The sequence below is a fragment of the Mizuhopecten yessoensis genome, unplaced genomic scaffold (assembly GCF_002113885.1).
Source record: "Mizuhopecten yessoensis strain PY_sf001 unplaced genomic scaffold, ASM211388v2 scaffold10087, whole genome shotgun sequence".
Taxonomy (NCBI): Eukaryota; Metazoa; Mollusca; class Bivalvia; order Pectinida; family Pectinidae; genus Mizuhopecten; species Mizuhopecten yessoensis.
In genome coordinates this window covers 514,746-541,127 of record NW_018408372.1, presented here as the reverse complement: position 1 = coordinate 541,127, position 26,382 = coordinate 514,746, and the positions used below count along the sequence as shown (strand labels likewise).

The 26,382-nt window shown below is 36.3% G+C and overlaps 1 protein-coding gene across 1 annotated transcript; it reads right to left on the bottom strand.

Annotated features, from left to right (window-relative positions):
• Positions 1 to 727: 727 nt before the first annotated feature.
• LOC110459487 (activating signal cointegrator 1 complex subunit 2-like) lies at positions 728 to 24,811 on the bottom strand. Its single transcript, XM_021511766.1, has 16 exons — positions 24,662 to 24,811; positions 22,845 to 23,006; positions 22,041 to 22,211; positions 20,966 to 21,163; positions 19,828 to 20,054; positions 18,410 to 18,484; positions 17,422 to 17,529; positions 16,820 to 16,882; positions 16,166 to 16,240; positions 14,980 to 15,244; positions 13,831 to 13,935; positions 10,463 to 10,566; positions 9,740 to 9,871; positions 4,293 to 4,508; positions 3,412 to 3,490; positions 728 to 2,704 (listed from the first exon to the last, which is right to left on the bottom strand). The coding sequence occupies exons 1-16, from the start codon at positions 24,740 to 24,742 to the stop codon at positions 2,390 to 2,392; spliced, it is 2,376 nt and encodes a 791-aa protein (XP_021367441.1). The 5' UTR covers positions 24,743 to 24,811; the 3' UTR covers positions 728 to 2,389.
• Positions 24,812 to 26,382: the final 1,571 nt, after the last annotated feature.

Below are 26,382 nucleotides of genomic sequence, written 5' to 3'. Positions count from 1 at the left end.
CCAGCCAAATCTAATGAATCCATTCCTTNCAGGAAGCCACCAGCCAAATATAAAGATTCTATACCTTTCAGTTCTTCAGAAGAAGTCGTTTGAAGTGTTTGACACATTTGACCCCTGTGACCTTGAAAGTAGGTCAAGGTCATTTTCATTCTCAAACTTTGTTGGGCTCTATCCCAGGAAGCCATCAGCCAAATATGAAGATTCTATACCTTTCAGTTCTTCAGAAGAAGTTGTTTGAAGTTTTTGACATATTTGACCCCTGTGACCTTGAAAACAGGTCAAGGTCATTTTCGTTCTTAAACTATGTAGGGCTCCTACCAACGAAGCTTTCAGCCAAATATCATGACTCTAGGCCTGTCCATTCTTCAGAAGAAGTTGTTTAAAGGAAAAGTTTAAGGACGAGGACGGACGGACGATGGACGCCGCACCATGACATAAGCTCACTTGCCCTTCGGGCAGGTGAGCTAACAAATACAAGTTTCAATATCTAAGTAAATTTCTCATATCTTTCAGGTGGACTTTTACGACGGAATTAAATTTGCTTTCTATAAGGAAAATTAAGGGTTTTGAAATTGAGGTTGTTAGGTCCGAAAGCAGCTAGTGATCATGAGGTAGACATTGTCATTAGCAGGATCCGAATATGACAGAGAAGTGTGAAGTTTATAGTTTCAATTTCTCATGGTGATCCTACTTTATTGAAACAAACAACTCAATTCATTTATGTTTTCTCATCTTTAATCATTTAAATGCATTTCACAGAAAAATGATCAACTTCATAAATAAATAATCAACAAAAGAACAAGAAACCGCCAATAGCAATACTGGCGGGATTGCTAAAGTACATTTTCATGCAAAGCATTACATGTGATAAGCATCCTTTAAGATTCATAAGCCATGCAAGTTTAGTTGATATAGGACAAGTAGTTACTTGGTAAGTGACCTAAACCAATCTTCTTAACCATAGTGCAGATGGGGCCTGACCTCAACCAAACTTCTTAACCTGGTCAGCCAAGTTGAAAATGTAGGTCAGAAGCAGAATCCTAAGCATCGCATGTGATAAGCATCCTTAGATACATAAGCCATGCAAGTTTAGTTGATGTAGGACAATTAGTTACTTTGTAACTGAACTTAACCATTCTTCTTAACCAAATCACTAATCTATAAGCCCTGATTGCATTGCAATTCGGCCAAAAATAATGTATACCCTTTCCGGTACCAATATACAATGTAGTATATATATTTTAAATTGGATGACTTGCCGATCTATTATATTACCATTATAGTTTGTATGTGTTTAATTAGATGGTTAATCTAACTATTTCGTTACCATTATAGTGCATATGTCTTGAATAAAATGGTTTATCTTAATATGTCGTTACCATTATAATTAAATAGCTTATCTTACTAATCTGTTAACTTTATTGTATCTTTGTCTTGAATGGGATGGTTGAATAGCTCTGCTGGTTCACAAACTTTACATAATGACGTTGGGATGTCTTTCATTGTTTCATGATAAAATCTGAATTGTTTCTGATACAAACACATTAATAAAACCTTAATTTACTATTGCTTGCATACAACCATAATAATTATACCTCCATTATTCAATTTGTTAGGGTTTTTAAGATGACATGCAAAGCAAGTATTTTCTTCCAAAAATATTATGGCGATTACAATTCTCAAAATCATGTAACTAATTCCATCATTTATAAGACAATCGCACCTGGCCCAAAGCACATGATCAAACATTGGAAACATTCAGGAGAATGTTGGGAAACACTAATGTAACTGTGTTTGCATGAAATTCTATGATTTATTAGAAAACGCCCCTTCCCACACCCCTACCACACTGTGCTCATGCTCCAATTTTGGAAAAATTCAGGATAATGTAAATTATATCTGACCTGAAAGATTGCTCCAGTAATCAACACAAAAACAAGGTAATTTGAATCAAAATATTGTGGAATCACCTTTAAGACTTGCATACTTTGGAAACTATCCCGAGGAAACAAGAACTCTGACGAGATCTAGCACTCCATGCCTTTTCTTACAACACTTAAGGAAACAGTTTGATATCCCTAAATTAAGTCCAATTGTATACATCAGACATCATTTACGCCTAAACAAAAATGAACTGTCAGTATGTAGGCATGTTTTACTCTATCTAATATGCATTTTTTTCATAGAGCAGAGTTGCAAAATTTAGAAATATTTTGAACATTAAAAATATGCTAGACAGTGAGGAGACAGGAAACAGTGTGATACGTAATAGTTGTATCTGGCCTATCTTCCATGTGTCTCCCAAACATGCCATAAAAGCAACAAATAGATAACATTATAGTGTCCTCATTAGTTTTAATGCTGTTTTTATGCTGTTTTTATGCTGTTGTTATGGCCCCCCACCAAACCCCATCCTTTTCTTATCAGACATGTAACGCCTGTTGTGATTTCCTCTCGACGACTTATTTTTCTCTTTAAATTTTCTGTTTCGGAGAACATCTGCATCCTGACCCTGGCCTTTCTGCTTGCCCTGAACATCATGTTTTGGTCCATCTTGACCCTGTTCTCTTGGAGGATGACCTTGACCTTGGCCATATCGACGACCTTGACCTCTCCTCTGAGACATCCTACGCTGCTCTGCTTGCTGCCTCAGGAGAGCTGGGTCTCGTACAAATTGATCCCGTTTTTTCTCCTCATCCGAATCCTGTCAGAAAATATTGTTTATAAGATATCATGAACAATTTCTTCAGCTTCATAATCTAAGATACCCAGTATATCTGATTTTACTGTGCTCTTAGAGATGAAAGTGTCCCATCATTGCACTTAGCCCAGACATCATTTCATGTCTAAATAAGAAAATGTTGGGGATCAAATAGGGACAACCAGTCATTATTTCTAAAATTTTCTCTTTCTTAGTATAAAGTTAACAATTTATACACCCACATTTATTGTTTATTTCTAAAGTCCACCTCTAACATAATTGATTCCCAAAAGTATTTGCAGTTAATGGAATTCATTTTAATTTAACGATAAGTTCAAAAGTTCCCTGCTCAATTAGTTATATGTTTGAAATGGTATTTTTGTTATTGTGATGGTGAGTTTCTTTCTGTAATACTTTTAAATGTATTAACTGTCGTTTTCTCCAGTAAAGCATTGCTGCTTTTAAAACCCAAAGAAGGTGAAAATTTCAACAATATTTTATATGGATAATGACAGATTTTGTTTCCCTATTGTGTGATGCTTTTGCTAGATCTCCTTTCTCTTGTTAAGTGAAACTTTTCCTCTAGTGACTGATCCTTGACAGCATTCCACCCCCTTTTGTGAATGGTAAGTGAAAGGCATTACTGCATACCTTAAAGTGCCTTGAAGGAATTTTGCAAATTATATAGGATGCTATAGAAATGCTATTACCTGTGAGTCGGATTCACTGCTCTTCCGATTGGGCTGTCTTTGTTTACCACCTCCTAGGATCCTTGGAACCGTGAATGCCCTGAAGGAAGATCAGACATAACATGATCAGGCTTTACACAAACTTCCATTTGATCACGAGTAGATCAAATGACATTGTTTACCGATCAAACTTTTGTACAATTACATGAGAAGACCAAAATAATACCTGAACCAGTCATTTTGGCCTTCTGCCTGTTCTTAATGAAAACCCTGCATTATACTGAAGCTTGGATTTGGGGATGATGCCAGTTATAACATTTGTTTTAGACTGTACTTTGTCCCTGTATACTTACTCTATAGTAGGTTTTTAGCGAATGCCTGCAGTTCTGATAAATGTAAAGCCTCCATGAGTGGTTTTTTAAGAATTCTGGTATAGATTCATTTATAAGGTACTGAACACCTTCTCATGATGCCCTTTGTTTCATCTACAACCTCTGTAAAATATCAGCCTTTTTTTCAATTATCTTTAAATTTCCCCAAAAATCCTTTGACATGCCTCTTTCACATAGCTAGACACTTCATAATGCCTATAACTGGCAATGAATGAGTATAAATAAATGATTTTGAGTTTGAGAGAAGAAATGAAAAAGAAAGAGAGAATGAAGGGAAAGCTAGGCCTCCTGCGTGAGGCTGTATTATGGAAGAGGGATGATCCCGGGGCACCCCAACCCTGGTATCCCTCTCAAAAATGCCGGGGGAATGAAATACAATTTGAACCTAAAAGAATAATATAACTGGCAAAAAATGGCAGTATAACATTAGATGTTCAACGTATACCAGACAGATATATGTAGTTAGTACCACAGATTTGAATAATTCCGTGGTAGTATAATTATACTTACTTCCCATGTGACAGCTCATCAGCAGAATCTGCGTCGTCTGCTCCGACGTTGTTTGTGTCGTACGTATCGTCGTACTCGTCATCGTAGAGCTCGGCCATCTGTGCTGCTTCGTCGGCATTGACTCTCTCCACAACATAACCATACGCTTCATTGAGCCTGAATTTGTCGTCCGTTCCAAGCGTCTTATCATCAAGGGAAATTTTGTCCATCTTGTTTCTGAGGAATCATCAAGGTTTTCCATGTAAGTTTTGTTAGATAAGTAATATTTGTAAATTACTCTGACTTCATGCATATTCATAAAAAAACATTGATTATACAACTCTGTGTTATTTAAGCAAAGAATATTTTAGCAAATGTTGGAAAGGTCCTATAACACACATTGCTATTGATGGCAAACTTAATAAAGACCATTAGGGCTTGATGTAAGTTTGTCAGCAATGGAAATATATGTATAGGGCGGCTTGTTCTCAGTTCCTCCACTTTTTAAAAAAACATGGGGAGAAGAATGTTGTTAGGGGTATGAAATAAAATATAAATAAACACTAAATTGTATGTTTATGAAATTTTAGGTTATTAAACAATAATTCATGATCATTCAGCGCAATCGTGCCAAGGAAATAGTTCGTCTGGAGGGGTGCGATAGTTTTGAAACTATTTCCCTCGGAAAATGCGGGAAATTGAGTGACGTCGTGGGCGGGGCCTGAACCTATACATATGACTTGAAGCCCCCATGATACTTTTTTATGCATATATACATATGATACAATCATTACATATACATGATGTACATAACCATCACTACATATTAAGAGTTTACAGTCAAATATATTAATACTTATACATTACATTACTTTTCATTTACACTACACTTTTTAAGCCACCAAAAACGAGACAAGTTAAAATATAAACTTAAATTTCTAATTTAAAATAGTCCAATCTACACTTAAACATTACATTTCAATACAAAAACAATCAGTATTACATGTTAAGAAGTTAAATCCATCAATATACATGTATTGCCTATTTTGATGGAGTAGCTATGCTTTATTTAGTATCTCGAACAGTTCATTGAACAGCAAATTAAGTCTTGACAACAATGAAATTAATGACGTCACAATAGAGATTGATGATGTTACAATAGCAAATGTTGTTATAGTCTCATAACAACATTTGCCTTCTCAATGCATAGCAATGGAAGGATGCAGAGCAGATGCAGATCAATACGCCTGACGGGGAAAAAATCTTACAACATTCAAAGAAAAACTATTATTTTATTCAAAAACTGTATTCTAATTAGTTCTTGGTAGTGAAAGTAAATGATTTTTTTTTTTAATTTCATAAGACATAGATTGGATTATCCATAAGTGATAAGCTTTAATGCAAAGCCTGGCTTAAGAAATCCTTCATATATCACATTACCTTTCATGTTCCAAATACAAATATGCATTAAATGAACAGAACTTGCATGTAACTATTTTTTGGAAGCAATTAAAGTCATATAAACTGGTTTAATGAAGTATACATTTTAAATCACAGCCTTCGTATTTTTAGAAACCTTCAACAGTAACAGTGCATGGTAGTATTCCCTTGTCAGGCCCCTATCACAGTGTAGAATTCAGGAACTTTATGTCTACTGCTGGCTACTTCCTACTTTTACATCCCTCGTCTTTCAAAGTCAGTTTTATGCTAAACCAGACATTGCAAAACAGTGTTTGATAACTCAATGCACTGACCCGACCGATTACCAAATAAACGGAGAGTAAACCTAGACAGCAAACCCATTCTAGCGTTTATCTTTTCTGAATCAAGAAGCCATTAAATGTTTTATTGTCACTCTGGTCATTACAAAATTAATGTTCTTTTAATGGAATTTGGATTATATCTCAAATAAAGCTTGTTTACAGTATTTCAGCAAAGATCAAAATCATATAAAAAATGTGTTGAAACTAAATTTGGAACAAAGTGGTCCAAGTGTTCGTGTCATCAACAGCATAACAAATTTTGAACTTGCGAAATATTAATTTGTCTTGAGGTTTCATTTTGAGGCTCAAAGTCAATTAAGATTATATTACTTTTTTTTCATTCACTCTAGCGCACATTAAAATTAACAGTTGATGAATCTTTCAGTAATCAATGATAGACACTTACACCAGTTTAATGATTTTTTCATAGATTTTTCCCCTGTATTTTGGTACATAAAGAAGCTACCAATAGGAACATTAAAACTATCTGATGAATTTATAAAACATAGGCTGGCGCTGTTGGCTGTGATTCATCTATGATCCCCGTACCTCTACCAAAAACTGTATTTAAGTATATGGGACACTTTTTTCAGTGGCATAACTATATATCTTTGATAAATCATTTATAAAAAGAACACCAATACCTTGCAGGACTTTCATGTGAAAAAATACAGATTAAATAAACCAATGAAAATCAAGGGCTAGAACCAGATCAAACCCTGAACTTTAGACTGCTATACATGTATTATCACAGTGACTGTAACCAATTGAGCTACCAGTGTCCTGGCCAAATTGTTCTACAGCTATTTCGTCTTTTCGTATTGCAGAGTTATCTGCTCTTGCGATAAGGTATTGATTGTTACGTCATTAGTCTGTGTGAGAAAATTACGTAGTTTTCTCAAAACTTTATGACGTTACTCTCACAAACAAATGACGTAACAATCAATACATGTACCTGCTCACAAGAGCAGATAACTCTGCAATACGAAAAGACGGAATATCCAAACAGAAGTTAAGGGGAGGTTAATGTATCTAGGAAAGCCACAGTGCAGTGGGACAGGGCTCCTTAAAGTCAGTTTCCTGGACGATCAGACAAGGCAGGCAAGTATTTGATGACTCAATGTACTGACCCGACCGATTCCCTAATAAACGAAAAATTAACCTTAAAGAGCACCGCCATTCCAGTGTTTATCTATTCTAAATAAAGAACCCATTTAATGTTTAATGGTCCCCCTGGTCATTAAAAAGGGAATCAAACACAAACTTTAGTTCCTATACACCTCTTTTACTACACATTTTAGTTTCAGTAGGGGAGCGAGTTCTGAAATCTAAATATTAAACGTAGTGATGTTCAACTCTATTCCTAGTTTTCTCCAATTAATTGTACATCAGACTTGGTATAAATCTATCTTTGATATGCTGCCTCTATCGTGTACCACTAGCTTTGACCAGTTTACAACCATTTTATGTAAATGACAATGATTCTGATAATTTCACAATCTTAAAGTTTGTTCTTTATGAGATCTTGTTGGATATTATCATTCAGTCTGATAATTGTTATACTCCACATGTAAATACAGTATTTAATAGGATCTAATAGGATATGAGTGAACTCAGGCATTGCTGCCTCTATATTCACATCAATATAGTTTGAAAAACATTGTGGTAAACATAGAATAAGCCTATATATAAGACACTGTATGATCGTACTTCAACTCAGAATTCAGAATTCCTCCAAGTTTTTCTCAAAGTCAAATACACAAGTATTGGTGCTTGTTGTCATATTTGAGCACCAAATCTTTTTTAGAATAACCATAGTACATCAACGTATAATCTTATAGCTGATCAGATAGGGCCTCAACAATTCTTCTCAACTAGCTAGAGAAGCAGACAACCTAATTTCTTTAACCCACACCAACTTTATATAGAGTGGGAAATAAAAGCACTATTTTATTAGTGAATCCCCCACACTATATTCAGACCGCCAAAGATCCACTCTCGGCCAGAATTCAATCATTAAATACAGCTGTTTTGACAAAAAATTAATAATGTATTCACACATCATTTGAACAATAAAATATAGGTATTTGGCTACAGTGTGTATCATTCTTATCCAATATGATGCTTATAATGACTTATGATGCTGGACTAAGAAATACCAATGTCTTCTTCTCATGTTTAGTTTTCTTTTAAAAAAAAAACAAGAAGAAAAAACGCTACATCGGTAACTACCTTATAATGCTAAACGCTTAATTGACAAAGAAACCTGAAACACATTTTTAGTGTTGGCCTTAAAGCTCTGGTCTGTCGTCCTACAGGTGACATTAAAACCCGGCATGTCCACGTCTCCCTCACTAAGGAACACGTTACATGTCTCGCGAGGGCAGTTTTAGTGCTATAACTAAGACCGGTAATCTGTTTCCATTTACGTTTACATCTTCTTTGGGACATCAAAGTGGCCCCTGTATATATCATTTAAAACAAGCAGACAAAAGATAAAACATGCACCACTGATTCATTCGGAAATAACAGGACAGTTGACCAATGGGCAGGAGAACTATTGTCACAGAGTAGTCCCTATTGACAGCGGTCCAGCATGTGTATGATCCAATACTAGTCTTGATATAAAATCTAAGGTTTACTTTGTACATATTAAACGTGTCATAGGGTTTCAAGACTTACTGGTACATTTGTCAAGCTATTACTCAGTGGTGTCACGTTGCGACATGTTTAATACGCACACTGTTTGTGTATTTTTGTATTATTTTTAGTACTCTCCGGTACGACTGCATAGTGGATCGCAGATTTACTGAAAGACCCCCAAAAAATATTATTTACTGAGTTACCGGTAAAAAAGAAACTAATTGCAAATTTCAGTATTTCAGTGTATCAGGATATAATCAATTAAAACTATTCAATATGATAAGTATTCAGGAGAAAACTTATATAGGCACTGCTTGTTGTCTAATCCTTTTGTAATTATAAATTACAATAAAATTTGTTGAAACCAAAAATAAGTATAAGAGATTATTTTTGTCTATGCTTCCTCCGCTAGGAGTCGAACCTGATACCTCTGGTTCACTAGTCTTACGCTCTACCGAATGAGTTAAAGAGAAATTCTCTCTAGCTGACTAGAGGTACAGTGTAGTTGGAAGTGGTCATAGAAATTCTTGTTAAAGTATCACCGAGTACTTTTGTCAATATTTCCCGGGTCCCTACATGGGGCCCAATGTAACAGAGATTATTATTTGTCAATGCCACAGCTAGGAGTCAAACTCGAAACCTCTGGTTTACTAGCCTTACACTCTACTGAATGAGTTAAAGAGAAATTCTCCATAGCTAGCCGAGTTAGAAGGGAGCTTCTGCTATTTTACCAGGGTAACATACTCCATCTCCAGGAAAGAACTTGTCCTGAGTCTTCCAGGGGTCAAAGGTATTCTTGCAAATCTAGGGTCCCTACTAGCCTAAGAAGTGATAAGTATTATACCAGGAAGACATACACAAAAAACACCCCATTATTCAAGAAGATTTATGTATTGTTTCAGTCCTAGTATCAACACATTTCGGGGTGTGAATGTGTTTTACTGTGTGACATTACATTTACAATGTGTCAATATTCATTACTACACGTCTTCACGCTGATTTTGGTAAGAAACTTTGAAAATTCCCGCTTTAACAGTTAAAGGTTCTCTGTACTTTACTTACTGTTTTCCCTGGAATATACGTGATGTATCTACACTGTCACGGCTGAACACGTCAAATTCATCGTTGTCGTACACGTTACGACGGCCGTCCAATAGCGATATTGGGTTGTTGTCAGGTTGTTGGGGTTCCTCCCTGTCACAACAAAATCATTATATATTACGTTTAGAATTGTTATAGAATTGGTCTACATGGTTCTGAAATCATAAGTTTGTGTAAGTCTGCATACACGTCAAGTATAGTGATATTCAAAGCAGCTCTCAGATATTGATAAAAATTCCACAAAGAGCTTGTATTGATCTGCATATCAAACAAACAACAAACTTTGCCAAGTCTCCCTAACTGGAGGGAAATTCCCATTATTACTCATTTCAGTGTTTTTATTTTACAAATAAAAAAAATCCTTCATCTTGCTTTTTGGTCTTATTGCCTGAGGCAGGAGAATATACCTGTTGAGGCTTCCTACTCTAGCATACGGTGGATACAGTTATCCTACATACAGCAGGAACAAAAGCCCAGTGAAAATAATATACAACTTTTCTAATTTGGATTAAATTTTGAAAATAATTTGGATACAAAATCATGAGTTTTTCTGCAAATGTGATCATCACATTCTTTACAAAAAAGAGATTTTCAATATTAACAGATTGTGGTAAAACATTGGTTTGTTGTGGAGATGTAGGTGCTTAGATTTGTTAATTATATATAGCTAACGACTGTACTTACCGAGGCATTGATCTGTCCAACTCCTGCAAAGACGGTGGCAGTTTATCCTCCAAGACGGCATTGATAACACGCTCTAGGTTATAATCCATCTCTTCTAAACAAACCTGGGAACAAAACCAATCATACAGATTTGTAAGCATTTCTCTTGAGTAAATCTTAACTCTCTTAAAAGTCAGTTGAGTTTTACTTGTTTACATCTTACAGACTGAAGATAATTTATAAACAAGTTAAAAAAAAAAAATTTAAGTGGAAATATCTGATATTAGACCAGTTGTACAGTTCAACTTTTTAGATTACTTAAAAAAGTGATTTAATTTATCCAATTCAAAGTAATAGACTTACTTATTTACAGATATTTAACCCTTTCAGCCCTATGTACACTTAACTCTACCATGCATTGATCTGGGTAAGTCCAATATGGTCTATAGTGGTTAAAGGGTTAATCTACAAAAATCAACTGAACCATCCATTTTCCTTGTCTGATACATTGATATCAGATACTGACAGTGTTACAGCAACAGAATTTAAAACAAAAACTACAACAGAAAATAGCTTATCTTCTAAATACAGTTTTTTTAGTAGATCTTTGTAACAGAAGCCACTTTTCCATTTCACTTTGAATCTTAGACTTATAGATCACTTGTCTGGTGCTCTGTCTACTGAGCCTTAGACTTACAGATCACTTGTCTGGTGCTCTGTCTACTGATAAATACAGTTTTTTTAGTAGATCTTTGTAACAGAAGCCACTTTTCCATTTCACTTTGAATCTTAGACTTATAGATCACTTGTCTGGTGCTCTGACTACTGAGCCTTAGATTTACAGATCACTTGTCTGGTGCTCTGTCTACTGAGCCTTAGACTTATAGATCACTTGTCTGGTGCTCTGCCTACTGAGCCTTAGACTTACAGATCACTTGTCTGGTGCTCTGTCTACTGAGCCTTAGACTTATAGATCACTTGTCTGGTGCTCTGCCTACTGAGCCTTAGACTTACAGATCACTTGTCTGGTGCTCTGTCTACTGAGCCTTAGACTTATAGATCACTTGTCTGGTGCTCTGCCTACTGAGCCTTAGACTTACAGATCACTTGTCTGGTGCTCTGTCTACTGAGCCTTAGACTTATAGATCACTTGTCTGGTGCTCTGTCTACTGAGCCTTAGACTTACAGATCACTTGTCTGGTGCTCTGTCTACTGAGCCTTAGACTTATAGATCACTTGTCTGGTGCTCTGCCTACTGAGCCTTAGACTTACAGATCACTTGTCTGGTGCTCTGTCTACTGAGCCTTAGACTTATAGATCACTTGTCTGGTGCTCTGTCTACTGAGCCTTAGACTTACAGATCACTTGTCTGGTGCTCTGTCTACTGAGCCTTAGACTTATAGATCACTTGTCTGGTGCTCTGCCTACTGAGCCTTAGACTTACAGATCACTTGTCTGGTGCTCTGTCTACTGAGCCTTAGACTTATAGATCACTTGTCTGGTGCTCTGCCTACTGAGCCTTAGACTTACAGATCACTTGTCTGGTGCTCTGTCTACTGAGCCTTAGACTTATAGATCACTTGTCTGGTGCTCTGTCTACTGAGCCTTAGACTTACAGATCACTTGTCTGGTGCTCTGTCTACTGAGCCTTAGACTTACAGATCACTTGTCTGGTGCTCTGTCTACTGAGCCTTAGACTTATAGATCACTTGTCTGGTGCTCTGTCTACTGAGCCTTAGACTTACAGATCACTTGTCTGGTGCTCTGTCTACTGAGTCTTAGACTTACAGATCACTTGTCTGGTGCTCCGTCTACTGAGCCTTAGACTTATAGATCACTTGTCTGGTGCTCTGTCTACTGAGCCTTAGACTTATAGATCACTTGTCTGGTGCTCTGCCTACGGAGCCTTAAACTTATAGATCACTTGTCTGGTGCTCTGCCTACGGAGCCTTAGACTTATAGATCACTTGTCTGGTGCTCTGCCTACTGAGCTGAAAGGAATTGCAAGCTAGTCAAATCAGGATGGTTCACAACTGTGATATCTATATATACTGACCTCAATGCAGCTCTCCCCCAGGTCATGAGGTAGTGACTAGTTGATTAACAACTGTGATATATATACGGACCTCAATGAGGCCCTCCCCCAGGTCAGGAAGTAGTGACTAGTTGATTCACAACTGTGATATATATACTGACCTCAATGAGGCCCTCACCCAGGTCAGGAAGTAGTGTCTAGATGGTTCACAACTGTGATATTTATACTCATCTCAATGAGGCCCTCACCCAGGTCAGGAAGTAGTGACTATCGATGGTTCACAACTGTGATATTTATACTCACCTCAATGAGGCCCTCCCCATCTCAGGATGTAGTGACTAGATGGTTCACAAATGTGATATTTATACTCATCTCAATGAGGCCCTCCCCCAGGTCAGAAAGTCGTGACTAGATGGTTCACAAATGTGATATCTATACTGACCTCAATGAATCTCTCCCCCAGGTCAGGAAGTAGTGACTAGATGGCTCACAAATGTGATATTTATACTGATCTCAATGAATCCCTCCCCCAGGTCAGGAAGTAGTGACTAAATGGTTCACAAATGTGATATTTATACTAACCTCAATGAGGCCCTCCCCCAGGTCAGGAAGTAGTGACTAAATGGTTCACAACTGAGATATTTATACTCATCTCAATGAGGCCCTCACCCAGGTCAGGAAGTAGTGACTATCGATGGTTCACAACTGTGATATTTATACTCACCTCAATGAGGCCCTTCCCATCTCAGGATTTAGTGACTAGATGGTTCACAAATGTGATATCTATACTGACCTCAATGAATCTCTCCCCCAGGTCAGGAAGTAGTGACTAGATGGTTCACAAATGTGATATCTATACTAACCTCAATGAGGCCCTCCCTCAGGTCAGGAAGTAGTGACTAGTTGATTCACAACTGTGATATCTATACTGACCTCAATGAGGCCCTCCCCCAGGTCAGGAAGTAGTGACTAGATGGTTCACAACTGTGATATTTATACTCATCTCAATGAGGCCCTCCCCCAGGTCAGAAAGTAGTGACTAGATGGTTCACAACTGTGATACTTATACTCATCTCAATGAGGCCCTCACCCAGGTCAGGAAGTAGTGACTATAGATGGTTCACAACTGTGATATTTATACTCACCTCAATGAGGCCCTCCCCATGTCAGGAAGTAGTGACTAGATGGTTCACAAATGTGATATCTATACTGACCTCAATGAATCCCTCCCCCAGGTCAGGAAGTAGTGACTAGATGGTTCACAACTGTGACATCTAAACTCACCTCAATGAGGCCCTCCCCCAGGTCAGGAAGTAGTGACTAGATGATTCGCAACTGTGGTATATAAACTCACCTCAATGAAGCCCTCCCCCAGGTCAGGAAGTAGGTCTCTGACAGAGGAGATGAGGGACTCAAGCTCCACACCTGTTTTCTGCATCGCACAGGCCCCTGCTGCCTCCTATAATAAGGTGATATGTTCAGTATAGGTTAATCCATCCAGGAGTTACTTTTCTTTGATTGAAAAAATATATACTAGTCCAATGCCAAGCACAGATTTTGTTCACATTTTCATTTAATTACCGACAGGTCGAATGTAAGCATTCTCTCATTATCTGCATCTGAAACAAGAGTATCATTTGGGCTGAACTATATATAGTATGCCTTTCCAATGCCATGAACAGATTTTGTTAACATTTGAACTTAGCCTTGTCTACCAGGGTAAGATAAATTGTGAACAAGTCACAGCTGATCTGACCATAGAGAGCAGTATGCTAGTTTACATGAATTTCATCAACTTCTTACCTTCCCCTTAGTTATTGTATATATGCTTACTGTGTTTCATCAAAACTGAACAATATTTAAGTAAATAAAGTAAGTTATCTTATGGAAACTAGAGTGTAGATGTTGACAAATCAGTACAGTATGCTAATTAATTAAGGGCACATTTTGTTCATCTTTGAAATTTAGCCTAAGAGTCCATATTGTATGGACTTATACTAACTTGCAGCAAAATCGAAATATCATTTCATAAAATGTCTTGCGGGAACAAGAGTGGACGGATTGACAGACACCACCTATGCTGTATGTCCCATCAAAAATGTTGAAGGGTGAATAACAAGAGGCCCATGGGCCTTAACGGTCACCTGAGTCTGTAGTATTTATTTTTGTTGTTGAAATATGTACCAATTTGAGTAAAAAATAGTATAATGTTAACTNACGGACGACGGACGACGGACGACGGACGACGACGGACGAAAACGGATAGCAATAGGTCACTTGAGCTAAAGCTCAGGTGACCTAAAAACTCTACTATTTCTGGGCATTCTATCTGTGGCTGACTACCCAAGTTTAAAACTGCCTTTCCCCAGTCTGATTGATTGAAATGTAAAAGCCCTTAAATAGATTTTAATAAAGTAAAATGGTATCATCAAACAGTCTTGTAGTCAGTATTTGTAATATAAAAGACTCAACTTAATAAGTACTGTAAGAATCATCAACTTACATAATGTTCTACCTGGGAGTCGTCACCATATCCTGTACTCTCTGATTCAGCTGTAGATCTACCTGTGGCGCCACCTGTAGCTCCGCCCATTACTCCGGATGTAGCTCCACCCCCAACAGCACATGTATCCTCCATTGGCGCTGGAGACCCATCTGGACTTGTCCTACCCCCTCTTTTCGTGCCCCCGGTTGGTTTCCGGCGACGACCATGAGTAGTGAAGGCTGAACTGATGGCATCCTGTATGTACTGCAATCTCATTTCATCACTGGCAGAGGTCAAGGGTCAAACAAAACGTACTGACCAATGGTAAGGTTTTGCCCAGTTCAACTCCACCATTCATCGTTAAAATACAGATTTTCCCTGCGGTAGTTTAGCCCTATGTTATCACTATGGATATATGGTTGTGTTATGACCTCATGAGTATTGAAAAAATAATTTTCATTCCTTAAATTGTATTATAGTCAATTCTGTGGCAAAGAAGTTATACAATTTCTTCCCTTAAGGCAGAGTCAGGACCATGTATAATCTCTTTCTCATAGGTAGGTATCCAAACAAAATTTAAATCCCTTATGAATATTTAAAAATACAATGAAAAATGAATACATTTAGTCTAAATAACTGTTTGGTAATTTCTTTAATTGCTTAAATAAGCCCCCTTCCCCCCAAAAAAACCCATTCCTTATGACTTCCCTATAGCTATTTTTCAGTCACGTTATGTGAAACACACATTTTTTTTGTCCTAAATATTTACTGAGACTATATAAAGCAATATAACTTATATTTTACATAAAGTAATTGTTATATATTGACAGTTTCAGTAACAGAAATACAACCATTTATGGTTTTATGTGCCTGTGATGATTTAGTTATATTTCAATGTATTACAAACAAGGTGATATTTTGCAGCAACCTCATGATGTGCAAAACCTCCGGCCTTCCTTAGAAATGTGAACAAAGGGAGATAACCCTCTGTTTAGCTTTAAGACGTTGACGTTGTACTTCTATACACTAAAACCTTGTTATACTGCCACCATATTTCCAGAGAAATTTATGTGTTATAAAACGGTTTGGCGATAATTTGAGGGAAAAGCATAGAGGAATCTTATGAAAACAAGGCGCCAAATGAAGCGAGGAATATTATATCAGGGTTTTACTGTATACGATATGAGAAGAAGATAAAGGATACATTTCTATGGGTGCCTGCAGTAGTATGTCCTGGTAGTTTTCAAATCGATGATGACTCTCAAAGTCAGCCAGAAACCTAAAATGAAAATCATATAGTGCTACACATCCAAACAACTAAGAGCAAATTCATGACAAGGTCAAATACTTTGAAAAAAAACACTAAAAAATAGTAGGCATTACATCTAACATGTTTCATTCCAATAATCCAAAACTTGAAGATTTACACTAGCTTTTTGTTTACAGTTCTATACAATAGAATTACTTGTATGTGAAAGATCAACACTGACAAAAGTAGTAAAATGTAAGATTTGAATGAATAACAAGGGGTGACTTGGTTGGGAAAGTCAAATTCTGAATCCTTTAAAATGTGTACTTGAAGTCTTTGTATGCTATTTATATCACAGCAATTATGAAACAAGCTATCTGAACTTATATCAATTACTCTTGTTGACCCAGATGTTAGCCCACAGGAGATCTTCACTTGGGAGGAAACTGGGATGGCTGGAGAAAACCCATGTGGTTTGGCATGTGACCCGATACATTTTTACGTCAGATCGAGGAATCGTATCCTGACTGTCTTGGCGAAAGGTGATTGCACTTTCCACTGGACATGTGTACTTAGTTTAAAATGTTTCTACCTCACTGCAGGTCTCACCTTCTCTCATTCAGCATTGACGTAAACAAGTGTATTAGATCTTCCACTCTGTCTTCAGCACCACTGTAAAAAAACATGTATCATTTATTTGGATTGAGTGTCCAATCTATGTTTTTTAAATTGAAGGACTGCGATCAATTTGTTTTTCCCTATTGCTAGGAGCCCTGGACACTTGTTACAACAAATACAGTGAGTACAGATTAAAATAAGTTTAGGAAAATTGTTTCTAGACCCTTTTCCTATTATATGTCTAATTGTTTATGTATCATTGTTTTTAAAATGAAAGAATTAAAGTTTATTCTAAAAAACAGTACATTGCAAGTACATATTAATGCAGTAAGTACAGGTTAATGTAACTTTTTCAAAACGTGTTTCCAGATCCTTTTCCATTTATATATCTAAGTATATATGCATTATTATGCTTAAAAGGAAAGAAATAAACTTCATTACTAAATACAGTAAGTACAGATTGATAATAATAAGATTTGTTCCCGGATCCTTTTTCATTTATATAGTTATATAATTCTTATTATGTATTACGATTTTCAAATCAAGTTTATACTAAGTACAGTAAGAGTTTCAGACAGCATTAAGTTACTCACACATTTTCCAGTATTGGTTGTATACAGCAGGTATTTACGATCAAATGCACAACCTTTAACAGAGAACTCTTGGCTTCCTGTGTCTTCTGCCTCAACAGCATCTTGTGGCTTAAAATAGTATATTACACATGGCATGATTATGTTAAATGTGAATATTTGCAGAGCGTTATGTGAAAGTTTGCGTTTGAAAATTGATTAAGGTTATAAAGTTCAGAAATCTGTTGTAATATATTTTATTTTATTTTAAAAGTTAAAGGTGTTGCATAGCAGGTGAATATCACCCCAAGATAAATATTGGATGTTTTAGTGTAAATAAATAAATTTGAATAAATCACTTTTTAAAACAAGACCTAAACATCATCTGGACCATAAGTGTGACTGCAGCGCCCCCTACACTGAAGTTCAATTTTTTTTACCTCCCCAATGGCCTTTAATGGGATCAGTGTGGCGATAACAAAAACATAATTACAATCTGCTTGCATATTTAAGTAACATATACAATTACCTTTAAAATGATATATATATACAAATGTAATTGGTCTTATGTAATATATCACTTTTTTGCAAATAATTATAAAACATATCAATCTGCCCCCAAAAAATTACTTTTCATTTTTGGACTTTTTTTTTAAAGGTATTGAAAGTGCCATTTAACAATGAAAAAAAACAATATTGTATGAAAGGCACATTGTGTCCTGGGGAACCTGAAAATCAATGTAGGGGGCGCTGCAGTCACCAATTAGTTGTATTTGAGGAATAAACATTGTTTTGATATATATTTCATGCCAGTTAATGAAGTTGTGCTCACAAAAATTAAATTGGGCGTGGGTCGCCATGCAACACCTCCCTCTTTTATGACATCTGTCCATGCATATATGATGCCATGCCAAAGCAAAATTTTCAATCGTAAGAATGATTTAAGAGATTATATTCTTTGAACTGAGGTTCCCCTTAATAAGCATGTCTGTACAGTTTATGTATCTCATACCTGTGGCTGTCAAATGTCCGTTTCTTGATAGTGGAAACAACTTCAGGGATCACAGATTCATACAGGATGGCAAGTCTGTATTAGAGAAACGATTCATGTTTAAAACTACAAACTTCGTCAATTTGTGTCCAAATGATTCCTTAAAGACAACAAATTATAGAGTCTATGAATTCTGTGTGATGTGGACTAATAGAATCTTCCCCTATCTTGAGAGTGTGACAGAGAAATCTCCAACCTGAGGGGAGATTTTCTTTGGTTGTCTAACCCGAGGCTCTGTAGGGGATGATTATTTTTCTCCCAACCTATTTTTTCAGTCACAACTTCACTGACAGTAGTCTGTTTGTAAACAAAAACACAAGTGGGGTATAAATATTGTCATTCACTTTTGATGACATCACAATTTCCGGTGACACATTTCAATGATGTCACAAATGAACATGTGCTAATCACACGAGGCTATTTCCCCTTAGGGGGTGACAGGCTGATCTTTCCTGGCTAAAACGTGAGACACCTCTATGAAGGGTGGGAGAAAAAGATATCTTAACCAAAATGTAAGACTTTTAAAGGTCAGGAAAAGGCTTTGACAGACTTCAAAAAGCCATCATGGGGGTCGTAATTTTTGTATCTGGACCACACGTGAGTGATTGATTATTTTCTCCCAAACTTTAATTTCTTACTGTAAAAAAGGATTTGTAATGGTGAATCGAGTGTACTGTCCCCTTATCAACGTTACATGACTTTTCCTTAGTTAACACCTGAGAAGGCATCTGTGAAATGTGTGAGAAAAAATATTCTCTTTCCCTGGACAGGTGTACCCGCACTTTTACCATTGTGATATTTCCTTGTCTCACCATAGGGTTAGGAATGGGAGATTCCCCTATTCATAACAATGGTATGACTCAACAATACAATATGATGTCACGTCAACAATCTATCAACGTCACGTCAACCCTGAATTTAGCATGTAACGTTATCATTGTGTAATTGATTCACAATAGGAGAACAGGGTAATATTAAAAGAATCATTCACCCCCTTGTACAAAGCCTCGTGTTTGGCAACTTAGGAATCTTCCCCCTCGGGTTGAGATTCCCCATCTCACCCCAAGTGGGTGAGAGATTATGTTAATCTTGAGTACTTCAAATCCTATGACATGAAAATAAAAACCTATAAGTGCTATTAAATAAGAAAGATTTAAACAAGTACATTATCTTGTTATCACAGTCTATAGATGTCCAGTTATCACATCCTGTCAAATAAAACACCTAAATTATAACATCATAATGAGGATGTTCACATTGTACTTTCTCGAGCAATTGTAACTATTAAATTAATTAATTTCAATTCCTCTAGTTTAATTACAATACATTCAATTAATTGGGTAACCTGTACAACTGCTTTAAAGTTTAATTTGACTTACTGGTGTACAAAATCTTCCTTGTGAAACAGACCGCAGGCCGGAGGGTAGACATCCAAAAAACAGGCCAGTGTGGTTCCTGTGTCCGCCAGGTAAAACACCACATCCTGAAAGTCGGCCATCGACATAGTGCCCAGTTCTGACAGTTCCTGGCTAGGTTTGGTCAGTTTCTTAGGGGTCAAGCCACTCCCATCTGCCAGACCACACTTGGCTCGAATATTGTCAAAAACCTGTCATTACAAAAAAAATGAGAAATCTCTAAACATTAAATTCTACACAACATTCAAATAACTTATAGCAATTGCTACATTTCATACCATTTATCAAAATTCTGTATGAAGATATCCATCTCTCCTGAACAAATCAAACACAATGATTCCGAATGCTCATAACTATGTTTTAAACTAGCGTTAAAACACATATATAAGTAAGAAGCTCTTTCAAGACTGATTGTGTTCAACTAAGTCATACATATTCTTTAGTGAATACCTTGTTAAGGTTATTGTACAGAAAGAATGCACTCTCTTCAATAAAACATCTATCTCCCTTCAGGACACCAGAATTTATTGAAAGGATTTTATTAATAATTTGCACAGAAAAGGCAGGGAATCAAAACATGGATAATAAATTATGACACCCCCCACCCCCAAAAAGATAGGGATGTTTTTTTTGGGGGGAAAGGCCAGAAAATGAGCAGCCTTTTGAATACAAATAAAGAGCAAACAAGTATTAAATCAGTGGAGTACACTGTATGTTGGTTTTCACTAAATCATCTGTGAAGACACTTTTGAGCTCTTCCAATTCAAAGGTTGGAATAATTCATTATGAAATTTCAGGGGTGAATGAGTTACCTGACAGTCACCAAGCCAACACATCAATGATTTTCTTGACTGACAGCAAATAAATTTACATTTTTCCTAACTGACAATATGAGTTTTCTCCCCATTTACACAGAGAAAGCTCTTAAAAGCCCTTTAATCTTATCTTCTACTTTGGATCAGGGACCCCATTTGAAGTAAGCTTTCTATCTGGGCTATCCGAGCTAGAGTAAGGCAAAATTTATGAATTATAGATATCAACTCTTATTTCAAATTGTTTTGTAGTGTATGCCTTTATCCTGAATAAATATGAGTATGATTACCTGTAAGATTGTCGGTATTGTGCTGTGTAGGTCGTCGTTGTATTTAGGCTGGTTGGTGAATACGTTCTCAATCATCTTGTGTAGTAGCTGGCTGTTACCCTGTCCATATAACACACACAGATCCAGCAGTTTGGGGACGTCAAACAGGAAGTTCTCATACAGGATGTCACCAAACACACTGGGAGTGATGTGATGTTCCTGTAACACCATTCAAAACAATCTAAAAGGCCACAAAAGAGTGCACATAAAAATGAAAACCAGTGATGATGAAACATAGATCAACTACATTGATTCCATAGTCATATAAACTGAGCCAACAATTCCTTATTATTAAGATATTACAAGATGGCATTATCAGGGAACTTAGAAAATACAGTTCCAAACCTTTGAAGAAACTTAAGTATCCAAAATCATTCAAATAATTTCAATGAAACATTAAAAATTGTTTATAGAAAAAGATTTCAACTTTGGAAAATATTTGTTTATAACACGTCATTTTCTGTATGCATCAATTATTTTATCTTAAAATAAATAGAAGTGTATTGGTGCAGGCATAAACCTGACCAGACATATAAGTTTATCACTAGAATTGTTAGTGATTCACCCAAGTTAAAAATCACCCTTGATTAGGGCTATCTGTTGAAGCATCCTATTTTATATATGATCAGATTATATTTGTGTCCTCTATTCACTCACAAGATAATCTTCTACCCAACTCATCTGGTGAACATTGGCATTGGTACTTTACGTAAGATACATGTATGTACTAAAACATCTAACAACTGTGAAAGAGGAGGCATATCCGTAAAAGACCCTGGAAGATTCATTTTTGAAAAAAATTTAGCTTGAAACTTATAATTTGAACTTTCATGTGTTTACAAATTCTCAATTATCAGTCAACTCATGCATAACTGATTGGAAATTTCAGTAGTTTTTGTAAGAAAAAAAAATCCACTGTGATCGAAGCAGTTTTGCTATTGATGCATCGGCACGTTAGTAAAATCATACTGAAAAACTGCAAACAAAATTTGTACCACAGGATACAAAAGATGCATATCACTCTTTCTGTTGTTACCTTGGATTCCTTGTGTGTGGCCATACGAAGGCATGTCATAAACATAAGCCGGTGAACCTCGTCGTGGCGAGACTTTGTGTCCGCAGGAAGTTCAATCAGGACATCATGTGTCCTTGGGGCGTAGCGCAGATAGCTGTCTATCAGGGTAATGAAAGTTTCATCGAACACAATCTGAAAAAACAAAAGTTTTTTATGTATTTCAAATTTCATTGAAAGATCTAGATCATGTGCAGGTATTTGAAACAGAGATAATTTTTTTGTCAATGCCTCTGCCAGGATTCAAACCAAGTACCTCTGGCTTACTAGTACAAGTCTTACACTCTACCGAATGAGCTCAACAAAAATTCTCCCTAGTCAAGAAGGTAATTATAAGAAGCAGCGTATATTCTACCAGGATGACATATTGTTTGCCCTTTTTGAGCTGAAGTATGCATTCATCAATCTTTTAAAATCACCCTTGATTAAACGCTAACTATAATGCTAACATGTCAATATTTCAATGACACAATAGAAACAATGCATACAATAAAGCTGGAATCATCTCAACCAGTTGCTAGCTAGAAAACTGAGAGTACAAACAGAAAGGCTAAAATATTTGTGTTTTCAGTATAAAAAGCTGTGAAAAGACTAGAATATTTAAATGAGGTAGACAAACACTTTTTAATGATCATTTTATGTAAGTTTGATTTTGATGTAGCAGATATATCATTACTTTAACAGTCTTTGTTTAAAAATGATGAAAACACTTGCATTGGCCCAAATAAATAGGACACAAAAGTTCAGATATCATCTGATCACCAATACCTGGCACCAAAATTTGTCATGTGGCAGCTGAAGAGCCCAGTGAAGATCTTCTTCAATGAACTTAAGGCGGTCTCCCCACTCCTCACACTGACCCCGGTCACCGACGTCCAGCGGTGGAGCATGGTATTTCAGGAACTGGATCTTCTGTACCCAGCGAGGATGCTGGGAAATGAAACAGGCATAAATAAATTGTACTGTTACTTAAGATACTACAAATAATGGGAAATTTCTTTCTTCATCTTCATTCATGAAACTTCCTCCGTCAATATCGACGATTAAGGAGTTTTGTAGTTTGGGTCTTGTGCTGTAGTGCGCTATTATGTACAGTGATTTTTTATTTTATTTTTTATTATTTGCTATAGGATAAAAACAGGTTAAAAGCAGTGAGTGAGTGTTAGTTATGTTGTAGTTTTTGTATATGTTCGATTATGTTATATGTGGTGCATGTCCTGAGTTCTGCTAGTGTTTCTGATTGGATAATTGTTTTGGATAGGAGGTTCCATTGTATTATGGTGTATGGAAAGAATGAGTGTCTGTATGTGTCTTTGGATGCATAGATATGTCTGTAATTAAGGTCGTGTCCTTGACATGTTTTGGTGTCTGCCGGCATGAGATTGTTTGTGTGTATTGCTACTTGTTGGTGAATTATTTTGTAGAGAATAATAAGGCATGTTCTTGTTCTGTGTGTTTTGTCCCATTTTAAGTTGTTTTGAAGTGTGATGCCTAGATATTTGTTTGAAGTTACAGATTCTAGTGTGTGGTCATGGAGTGTGTATTGGTGTTTAATTTGTGTGCGTTTTGGTGATATAGTAAGTATGGTGCATTTGTCTGGGTGGAATTTCATGAGCTAGCCCTCTTCCCATTTACTAGCTGCATCTAAATCTGTTTGTAGTTTTGTTGTGTCGTCTTTGTTGTTGATTGTTTGTATAGTATGCTGTCGTGTGCAAAAAGTCTTAGTGTACTGTGTGATATGTAGTCAGGGAAGTCTTAAAGCACTAGATCATCTGATGGTGCCATACAACATATTTTAGAGTGTCTTTTAGTATTTTCTCAAAATGTTTTCTCTAAGAGTTGATTTAGGTGAATAAATCTCTACTCCAAATGCTCTATTGATTAAACTAAATGATTTTTTTTTCACTCAGAATTTTTTCTTTAATTTTCAGTAATATTATTAATAACATTAAATACTAATTTACTATGGCGACCGTAATCCTAATGTACAATTCAAATCTGACTCACTACTCCCCCCTTTTTAAATGTGTTCACCCTCGAACACCACAACCCAGGTTCCAACTCACCGTCACCACAGGGAGTGCAACGGTCACCATTTGTAACAGGAAAGCGAATAATGTGCTTCCACTGGGGATCGAACCCACAATTGATCCCTATGTTCCTGTCGGACGCTCTACCACTGATCATGAGCTAAAGGAAATTCCGTGCAGCTCAAAGGCAGAAGGTGACTGTAATCTGCCACATTATATTTTGTAGTCTTAGTGATCAGCAACATATATTGCATGATCTAAATTTTTCATATAGCAGTGCGCTCTGTCCCCACACCAGACATCTATATGTCTAAGTCTGGGCACAGGTGTTAGGGCCAGAGGAAACTCCGGCTACTCAATTGGTAGAGCGTCCGTCTAAGTTTCGGATGGTCCCAGGTTCGACCCACGGTCTGGCCATTATATTTTCTCTTTCTCCTGTTACACTATACTGACGGTCCTATAGCATATATGTGTATTTTAGACCTTTCTGACGAACACCTAATATTAGTACTACCCTGAATCTCGTGTATTTATACACGTTTTTGTATGTCTTACCAAAGCCGGGACATTCTCCGTCTTGTTTTTAGAAATTTCAACTTTTACTTGGAGTTTATCCAGCGGCACATTCGATGACATGATGTACTAAACATTCAATACATCAACAAACCATATTTACACACTTTTTCTCACGAAAGTGAAATACTACCGGATGTACGAACAAATATTGTAAAACCTTACACGAAATACCGGGCTATATTTCCGGATTTTAAAACATTAAAATAGACTGCATACCTTTTTGTTTTCCTTGGTCTTCAACCTTTATCTGTGTTTTGTTACCAATACGAAACTTGACAATGCATTGAATATATTGCAAATTGGTTTAGAATTATTTTCGTTAAAGTTCGCAATAAATAAATAAAAAAAACACTTTACTCAGTACAGGGACAGTATATAGACTATGCGTCCCTGCTCAGTAATACTTAAAAATCACTCTGAAAATTGTTGTTTTATTTTTAAGCATGTTTTCAGAAGACAGTTTCTATATAATCAATTCAAATAAATTATAAATGCACTCTGAAATATGTCGGATGGCACAATCTAGTGCTTTAAGACTTTAATGATGTCCCCGATAGTTGGGGGCTATGGAATGCCCCAGGACTCCCTATAGGGGAGTGCACACAGACAACACCTCATTTATATAAGTGCTCAACTTCGCGAAAAAAAAACGTAATTTTTCTCTACGCATACACCACTTTCAATCTCAACAAGATTGTTTTCAAAATGAAGTGTAACAGAGGTCATTATTTTGTCAATGCCACCGCCGGGAGTCGGATACGCTCTAACGAATAAGCTATTCAGAGAAATTCTGAACATATGTCATTAAAACATTATTGAGAAATATTCTCAAATGCTTTGCCTATATTTATATAATATATTAAGTTTCATTAAACGTTTGATATTTATTTTTCAGTTCTGACTGACCGCTTCTTGTTTTCATATTTTTGTTTTTGTTTTTGAAAAGTTGCCACATCTATTTCTGAACTAGTTCGCTGATCGGTCGATTTATTGAACGCTAGCTATATAGCCTTTAAGACGGTCTGAATTCGGCTTTTCACTTTTCATAATCCTTATAACACTGATTTCTCCATCTCTTGACCTAGACTTGTTTATCATCTGTCTCGTTTTTTGTCTCTCATTTCTCTATGAATTACCTATAAGATCACTTGTTCCAATATGGTTTCAGATGCTTAAAATGATTCAGAACATTAATGACAACGACTATTTTTCACGTTAGAGTGATGCCTTTGAGATATTCCGGTTTCTTTAGAAAGAGGTACTACATAGAGAAGTTCGATGCATCACTGATTGGTGTCCATAAGTTGTTATCCTCAAATATGTTGCTGTGACTAATGAAATGATCGGGGATGAACAAATATAGATTTAATGGGTCTATGGTGAAAGCCCGTGTAGGCAAATTAATACGTGTACTTTTATTCTGAACGCTCAATCAGCACAGTTAACTACAGGTATAGAAATACTATTACAGGTGAAACTACTGAGGAGTTAAACGTGACATTGTTTTGTAACTGATCATTAAAAGTTCTGAAATTTTGTAAGCATTTGAAACCATATAAGAACAATGTTTTCAGCACGGATTCTTTCCTGTATATTTATTGTATAAGAAATTCCAAAGTCAGAAAAAAAGTTTTTGGCCATGCAACAAAAAACGTTTGAATTATCTGTCTTAATTCTTGGCATTTATGTCCTTTTTAGGA